The sequence below is a fragment of the Penicillium robsamsonii genome (assembly GCF_028829455.1).
Source record: "Penicillium robsamsonii strain IBT 29466 chromosome Unknown utg000001l_segment0_segment0, whole genome shotgun sequence".
Lineage (NCBI taxonomy): Eukaryota > Fungi > Ascomycota > Eurotiomycetes > Eurotiales > Aspergillaceae > Penicillium > Penicillium robsamsonii.
This window is the reverse complement of record NW_026643219.1, coordinates 8,293,812-8,302,974: the sequence shown is the minus strand read 5'-3', so window position 1 is coordinate 8,302,974 and position 9,163 is coordinate 8,293,812. Positions and strand designations below refer to the sequence as shown.

Sequence of the window (9,163 nt, the reverse complement as noted above, 5' to 3'; positions counted from 1 at the left end):
ACCTAATAATTATGACAGTCCTGCCTAGAGCTTAAATCGTACGAGATATCATCAATGGACGATACATGAATAATGGGACAAGCCTTCATCAACGGGACAAGCCTTCCTCAATGGGACAAGCCTTCATCAATGGGACAAGCCTTCATCAATGGGATAAGCCATGAATATGCCATGGACCCAACAATTATGACAGTCCTGCCTAGAGCTTAAATCGTACGAGACATCACTAATAGATGATACATGAATAATGGGATAAGCCTTCATTAACGGGACAAGCCTTCATCAATGGGATAAGCCTTCATTAATGGGATAAGCCTTCATCAATGGGATAAGCCTTCATTAATGGGATAAGCCATGAATATGCCATGGACCTAATAATTATGACAGTCCTGCCTAGAGCTTGAATCGTACGAGACATCACTAATGGATGATACATGAATAATGGGATAAGGCATGAATATCCCATGGACCAAACAATCTTAACAGTCCTACCTAGAGCTTAAATTGTACGAAAAAATCAATAATAGGATAACATGTAAATATACTATGGATTAGAATATGAATCTATAAGTAATCCTAACTTAAAATAGATATTTTAAAATAAAGTTGAAGAGTGCTGGCCCTTCGTACGGTCGCACCCCATCAAAAATAATTCCGATTTTCAATCAGCCACTACACCTTTAGAACTTGATCAATTACTCTAAAATTTAGTGACCATAGTCTTTATAGTATAGAATAGAACTTTACAAATTTTGAGCTTCATCCTTGTACGAGAAGCTTTTCCAGTCTACTCACGAAAAGTATTCCAGTCTACTCATGGCCCCACTTTTATCCACCATAGTGAAGGTAAAGTCCTAATTCCAGTCTACTAGACTGCAACCACCCCCATGGGATAGAACCTAGATATATAGCCAGGATAGAACTCTATATTTTTTCAGGCTGTTTTAAGCAGCATTACGGAAGATAGACCAGGTCGAAGATTTCACGTTCTACCGGGTTCCCCCACATTGATTATTAGCCAATCAGAGCTCTTAAACATCTTCTACCTACCAGGTCGAAGGTTCGGAATAGAGTTAGTAGATAAGATAATATAGGTTATACGAAGGGTGAGAATCAGGGTGAGAATTATCCCAGGTCGCGCGATGGCCGTACCGACCCCCTCAGGTGACACGAAGTGTGATATGATTGGGTTACAAGTTGACTCTAGGGTACCTAGTCCCTTAGCATCTGCACACAGCCCCGTGCGGGCTTCCCGCCAGGATAAAAGGGGGCGATGCAGGAAGCACTAGCCATGGTTTGCTCCGTGACGGCCGTAGGTGTGCAGAGCTTCATTCTCTCATAGCTGGCATTTCACTCTTCTTGTTTTCCCATTAGTGCAAAAGGAACATCTCATATTGTGCCCTGGTCAAAGTCCAGCATCAAACTAGAGGGGTGTCGTTTACTCCCTCCTCGCCTACCGGTGCTTTGCAAAAATGAGTCACAAGGCTGCGACACGAGAGAATCTCTGGACTTTAGCATTTCATTCTTTACCACCTGCGACGAAGGAAGACCTCGAGAAATATCAAAACGAGAAGGCTATTGAAACCCTCGACGCAACCCTGAGGGCTGTCCGAGACAAACAACTAGTTTGCTTGCAAAAGCGTTGGACCGTCAAGACTAAAGCTGGAAAAAGACTCATTGTTCGTGATATTCTTGACAAGGTAGCATTCTGGATCAACAGATTCAAGGAGGTTGGTGACATTGCTGTTCAGTATGACCCCAGTCATGCTTCACTGCCGTGGGCTGGCGTACGGGTTTTGCTCCAAGCGTCCATCAACGACCTACAAACATTCACCTCTGTCGCCGAAGGGCTAGAGACTTTGGCACTAATCACCACTCGATACTCTATCCTCGAAAACATTTATCTACCCTCGACTGGACAAGCGCTTTCTTCGGCACAGTCAAAACTCTGTGATGCTTTAGTAGCGCTTTACTCAGAGTCATTGAAGTATCTCGATGACATTGGAAAATATTACGAGAGATCGACAGCGAAGCGTATTGCTCGAAGTTTGGTTGACTCTTCGCACTCTGTGGAAACCATTCTGAAAAGCATTTCTACGAAGGAGGCGGAGGTGGAAAAGATCGCTCAAACCGTTCAAACAGAGATATTGAAAGAGAAATCTGATCAACTGGGACAGTCTCTTATAGTATATCAAAATGAAGGACGCTCATCTGTTGAATCTTTGAAGAATCTTTTCCATTCACTTGAAGCACCACTGATTCGCCTCAGTGACCCGCTTGTGCAGTTTCAAGAGTTACTGGATCTGCAAGAGCGGCGCAGATTTCTCATGTGGCTTTCAAATGAAAGCTATAAACTACAACACGAGACTACATACAAGGAAGTTGTCCCAGGAACCGCACATTGGATTTTATCTCACAAGGAGTATCAATCGTGGCAAGCGTCAAGTGTGTGTTCAACTCTTTGGGTCCATGGGATTCCGGGTTGTGGGAAGACTAAACTCGCCTCCGTCATCATTCAGCAACACTTGGACTCCATACTGCAAAATTCTTGCAATGCGCCTGTTGCCTACATCTACTGCTCGAATACGAAAACCAGCTTGTCGTCTCTTACCTGCGCTGCAATCCTTCGAAATGTCGTCAAGCAGCTTGCAGTCACCCAACAGGGACAGAAGGTGCGACAAGGATTATGGGATGAGTTCAAGAAGAGACAGAAAGCTGCAGATATGGATGGGCTTGATCCATTACCTCTCACAGTAGATGAATGTGTTCAAATGTTGCTTGAACTAACTCTCGACTGCCCCGCGACTATCATCATTGATGGACTTGACGAGCTAGTTGGAAACCAACTGGATATCCTAACAAGTCTTCAAACTCTAGAAAATGAATCATCCAGTCTCATCAAGATTATGATTTCCAGTCGCGAAGATACGTATATCGCACAAGAGCTACACGACGCCATTTCACTCCCTGTCACTATTTGCCAGAATTCAGAAGATATCAAGACCTTCGTGCAGCATTCAGTCAGCTCAGCGATCACCAATCGAAAGCTCCTCGGAGGAAGCGTCTCAGCATCTCTTAAAAACCACTTGGTTGAAAGTCTATATCAAGGGGCAAGGGGGATGTTTCTTTGGCCTGCAATGCAACTGGAATACCTTTGCGATCGCCGAAAGTTCAAACTTGAAGAAGATATCGTCGAGGCCTTGAAAGCTCTCCCACCCAGTCTGGTCAGCACATTTGACAATCTCTATGCGCGGATCAATCTCTTCGAGCACCATGCCAAAACGATGGTGATGCGCATCTTCGCTTGGCTCATAGCAAAAGAGAGAGAGCTTTCTGCCTCAGAGCTATTAATGGCTATATCCTCCAACGAAAAAGCTGACGATTCGAGTATCAGCATAGCATCTGTATGTCAAGATTCATCATTTGGTTTTAAGGCATAGAGTTTAACATGTCACATTTAAGGGTACCATAGATCCTCAGCTCATACTTGACTTATGCTGCAATTTTGTCATTTTCGACGACAACATGAAACGATTTTCCTTTATTCATTCATCCGTCCTTGAATATCTCCAAGCTCTTCCGGAATACTCTGTGTCGATGACCAACTTCATCGCTGCTAAGCGGTGTATTGATTACTTTCTTCTGGACTCCGATGCTTCGACAGACACCTCAAGCACTGAGGATGAAACCGACAGCTTTGAAAGCCACGAGAGCTTCCGAAATTATGCCATTTCCTACTGGGCTTATCATTACTTGAAAGTTGCCGATATACACCCCAATGCCGATTTGGACAATTCTCTGAAACAACTTTTGTCGCCGGAGGAGCCAATGAATTTTCATTTTTGGCTCGACGACGTGAAGGATCAAGTAGAGGCCAAAAGGCCAAATCTGACCCAACTCAAGGAGCTCAATGCGATGCTGAATGACCAATACTCGCCCTTGTTCATGGCCTGTGTATACGGTCTAGCTTTCATTCTGGAGTTCATTGAAGCTGAGGCATTACGGGCCGGGAAATTCATCGACTTCAATATGAAGAATAGCCATGGAGCATCTGCTCTGTACGTGAGTGCCAGGTATGGACGTCTCGATGCTGTGCGGTTTCTCCTCAGCCGCGGCGTGAACCCAAATATCCCCGGTGGCTTCTTTGGCAATCCACTCCAGGCAGCTGCATTCCAGGGGCACCAGGACATTGTCAGTCTTCTTATCGAAAGACAAGCGGACCTGTTTGCGCCGGGCAAATTTTCTAGCGCACTTGATGCTGCTTTAGCAGGTAGTTCCGGGCCTGTGATCAAGTTCCTGGTGGAGGCTTCCAAAATTACAGATGGGTCGAAACTTGAGCAGCTACTGGCACGAGCCTCATACGATGGCCATGATGAGGTAGTCTCCTATCTACTGGGGGAGATCAGTCAGAATGAAGAGAATAACGGCAATGATGGTAAGTAATTAATCATGAAACTGAAGTCAGTGGCAGAAGAGTAATGCAATATATCTTTGCTAGCAGATTTATCGCTTCACGTTGCCTTACAGGCGGCTCTCCTGCAAGGCCATACCAGGGTCGCAAAGAGAATGCTCGACAGAGTTGTCGACGTAAACCTGGGAACTGGTCATTTTGGTACCGCCCTTCAGGCGGCAGCATTCGGCGGCCATCTCTCCATGGTAGATCTGGCTCTAAAACATGGAGCAGATCTCAATACTCGAGGTCGTTACGGAACGGCTCTTCGAGCTGCTGCTCTTCGAGGACATAGTAATGTCGTGCAACTACTTATTGAAAAGGGTGCCAATGTCGAAGGCAAAGATGCCGACGCAATGCAAGCGGCCGCTTTCAATGGACATTTATCAACGGTTGGCATTCTGATTGACAGCAAATTGTATGATTGCGACGACTCTTCCAGTATCCGGGCCATAGAATCGGCCTCGTTCCGTGGCCACCTAGAAGTTACGCGGCTTTTGCTCCAGGCGTTTGGTAAGAAGGCTGCATATTACGCCTTTTCTGCTGGACTGGATGGAGGCAGAGAAAACGTTATGCAGCTTGCCCTGGAATGGAAACCAGAAATAAAGGCTTCTGATCTTCCTGATGGCACTGAAATGTTATGCAGTGCGGGAGGTGGGCTTTCACTACTCCCATCGGCAGACAAAGGCTATGATTACCACATCTATGCCGTCAGTGATGAGGGCGAGGACGAGCAGGGTACTGAGGATTATGACGACAGTGAAAACAACTCGACAAGTGACCATAGTGAGAAGGAAATAGTTGCGAATGAGAGCGCCACCAATATGTCACCAAAGCCAGACACGAGCTCTCCCTGGCTCCCAATCGAGGAAGAGCATGACCCGGGGATGAAGATTGCGAAAGACAGTGATATCGGTTATGGCAATGGCAGGCTCCTTAGAATTGCAGCTCGGAAAGGCCTTGTGCATACCATCAATGTTCTCATCGATCTAGGTTTTAATATCAACACCACGGGGAATTATTCCGGTCCTTCCTCTGGTCAATCAACCCCGATCGAAGTGGCGGCGGAAGCAGGACAGTTCGAAGTAGTAGTTGTTCTCTTGAGAATGGGCGCTGAAGTCAGACAGGCATTATCATTTGCCGTACGCAACGAAGACACGCGAATGATTCGGCTGATTCTTAATGAGCATCCTGAGACTCCCCTTGACTGGCCTCCGCTTCGCAATAAGCGGGGAAACTATGTGCGACCAGTCACCCCGATTGTCGTGGCAGCCGCTTGGAAGCGAACCCGCTCTCTAAGAATGCTACTGGCTCATGCCAAGCAACACTTTCAAGCTATAATTGGGCACGGTTTGATAATGGCAGCGCGAAAGGGAAACTTGAGCTATATGCGGTCAATTCTTAGTGACTTCCAGTTGAAAGAATCGGATGACGTGACTTCCTTGGCTCGTCAGCAGCATGACACCTTTGTCCTGGTGTCAAAAATTGCAGCCATGAGAAAGAGTACACGCATGATGCAGCTTCTCCTATGTCATGTCTCTTCAGAAACCATCCCAGAGCAACTGTTTGAATGCTTTGTTCAGGTTGCTATCTCAAATGCCCGCTGGTACGCTGTTCTTGAAAATGTCCAGCACATCTTCAATCCATCATTTTACGACAACCTCGCAAGAAAGGCACTGGTTTCCTTCGCTTCAATAAAGGTGCCTTTACTTAAAGGCAATAATTGCAAAGATCTCGCGGCGTACGAGGAAGGGTTTGAACGTCTCTTTGGATGTTCGTCAGATTTTACCTTAGCATTACCAGACGTTCTTTGTGAGGCCGCCAAGAACAATGACCTGGTCCTCATAAAGCGTATTATAGACCTGCACCGTGTGACATGTGCTATGTCTACAAGGAATATTGCAACCTTGATCAATGAGGCAGATGCAGATGGGAAGACACCGCTGTACTTCGCATGTACTACCGGACGCCCGGATATTTTTTTCTCCTTTTTGGATGTTGGAGCTGATACATTCGGCCTATATGACCCATTCCCATTGAGACTTGTGGACGAAAAGGAAATATCGGCAAACAAAAGCCGTAAGGCAAATCTATTGCAAATTGCTTTGGATGCATACCAAGCATCGGACGGCGACACACGCGAATGGTATCGTTGGGGAAGCAGACTGTGGGAAAGGCCCCTTGAAGTATCCTATGGACCAATTGTTTGCCATCTGCTTGATGTGGGGTTGGAGATTGACTTGGCATACCCGTGTTTGATCAAGTTCTTCTATGTTGCTTGTCGCCAGGGTGCACTTGTGTATGTCAAAAAGCTCTTGGAGAAAGGTATCAGTCAAAGTGCTCGGTCGAGTAGAACCCTTCGACATGATACATGGCTCGAATCGGCTCTTCATGTTGCTGCCATCGGAGGCCAAATGGCTGTTGCGGAGTATCTCCTGAGCCAAGGGGCTGATGTGCGTGCCAAAGCAAACCTTGGAAATGATTCCACAACGTACAACCAGACTGCCATCGAAGCTGCTCTAGAACGGCATTGTCTGTCTGGGTCAGGAACGGCTATTCATGAAGTCTGTGCATACCTTGTTGCCTCGGGTGCATCTGAGAGTGATGCTGAGCTTTTGTTGGTGAAAGCCTGTCAAGCAGATAACTTGGCTTCTGTCAAACGTATGCTGCGGCGTGGAACGAAAATAACAGACGCATCTGCCATCAAGACAGAAGAGCTTTATCGCATTTTTGTCGAAGCCAATTTCAACTTCCATGACCATCCTGCTGCCATTGGGCGTCTCACGGAGAATTCAATGAAAGTGGGAAATTCGGAGTTTTTCCAGGAACTGGTCGATGTTTATGGTCAGCTACCTGAGTCTCACGACCTTGTCAGAGCCATAGTGGCAACTTCAAAGCGCAGAGAGAACCGGGCCTTATTCCTGAGAATTTTGATAGAGGAATGCTCTCTCGATATTAATCAGGTCTATCAGGTCCCTTGGCGCGATCTCAAGATGACCACAATCCTTAACGAAGCAGCTTGTGACTTCAAGGACGCCGATGGTGTGAGCTTTATACTCCGAATAGGTGCAAACCCTGATAGTCCAGGTCTTCCCTATACTCCTCTCACGACAATTCTTGTGCGGGATGCAATATCAACCAGCGGCCGTAGCCCCAGAGATACACATGCCATCATCAAAATACTTTTGGGCCACGGGGCGGATTCGAACGGGCTCCGACCAATTGACCTGCTGCATATGGGTCAAGTAAAATCTCGAACCTTCAGGACCCCGTTACTGCTTGCCATCGTCATGAAAAAACCTGAAACTGCCCAGATTGTGAGGACTCTCTTAAACCACGGCGCTGATGTCAACATGGGACGGATCTCACCTTTGCGTCTTTCCCAGTTTTTCGGCCAGGGAGATGTTGAGAATTTGCTTCGTGAGCACGGCGCTAGAGATAACAGTGACCTTGATTGCCCGATCTCAGTATTTATTAGGGACCTCCGTTGGAAGGACACTTACTTGGATAGGCCTGTGGATACGAAGAAGGGCATGGTGGCCAGGGTCCAATGCCTGATATCTCAGGGCTTGATGCCTTAATTATACCTGAATTTAGACCGCTTTTGACACCGCGTAATGTAAATAATGTTAGTATATTTAAGTGCTATAAAGTCGAATTTCTCTAGCTCAGCATGTACTAGCTCGCGATGGTGGCTAGTGGATGCTTCGTATCTTAACACCGCACCTCTATCTCGGTGGTTAGGAATCAAGTTATGAAGGTTCTCCACTAGCACGGAAAATTGCTCAACTTGTGCGAGCCGTTTCGCTTTGTCTCTCAACGCCCAACTGAGTTTTTGTCTTTTTTATTCGAGTGAGGTCTGTGGGTGGGAATCGCTATTGAACAATTGACGTTTTATGGGTTGTGTATCTGCTCCTGACCCGGTCATGGCAAAGAATCGTCGTCACAGCCGCAAATGTCTCTTATGGCTGAAAGGAGATCTTGGACTACACATAAGGTTCGTGGATCATCAAGAACCTTGTCGTGTTCATCCGATAAACTCCCTTGTTCGAAACCGACTTCCTGGCCCCATTTTTCGAGGCGAAGTTTGTGGACTTTAAATTGGGCGGCTAGAGAGCGAGACTCACTTCCAAAGTCCTTCCACGAGTCAACCCTTTCGAGGACGTCCAAGCAGGTATTGAAGAGACCAGCCAGTCCTAAGATTCCGACTGCAAGGCCTTGACTGCGACATTGTAAAGGTTTACGATTTCCAGGTGTAAGACCTGTTAACCGGGTAAGATACAATGACTTGGAGAGGAACGAGGATATATTGTCTGTGTGTGCCAAGACTAACTCTTGCCAAAAGAAGAGGGGATTCAGGGGAATCCTGGACTATGTGTGTCCCCATGTTCACGTGGGAGCCATGTGACTATTCCTTGGCAGTTCGTTCCTGATACATGATCGATGCGGGTGCGATCAGGTGATTCCGTCTCCATGTTGTAAGGATATTTATCCGTTACAACTGAATGGTGAGAAATTTCTAGGCGCCTTAGAGATCTTCATTTTGTAATGACAGTGTGCTTGATATCGGACAGTTCCAACGTTTCTCCTCGATCCAGTATAATGACAGATTCCACCTATCGCCAACTGAATCTTCCATCACCATGTAAGGCATTTATGCAAGTTTCGACCTAATTATAAGTACTAGTCCGAAGATATTGGCTTATAAAGTCC

At 46.4% G+C, this 9,163-nt stretch overlaps 1 protein-coding gene across 1 annotated transcript; it reads left to right on the top strand.

Moving 5' to 3' along the window:
- Window positions 1-1,472: 1,472 nt before the first annotated feature.
- N7447_003223 (uncharacterized protein) lies at window positions 1,473-8,031 on the top strand (the record flags this gene model as incomplete). Its single annotated transcript, XM_057227498.1, has 3 exons — window positions 1,473-3,404; window positions 3,463-4,435; window positions 4,499-8,031. The coding sequence occupies 3 exons, from the start codon at window positions 1,473-1,475 to the stop codon at window positions 8,029-8,031; spliced, it is 6,438 nt and encodes a 2,145-aa protein (XP_057091514.1).
- Between the last annotated feature and the right edge of the window lie 1,132 nt (window positions 8,032-9,163).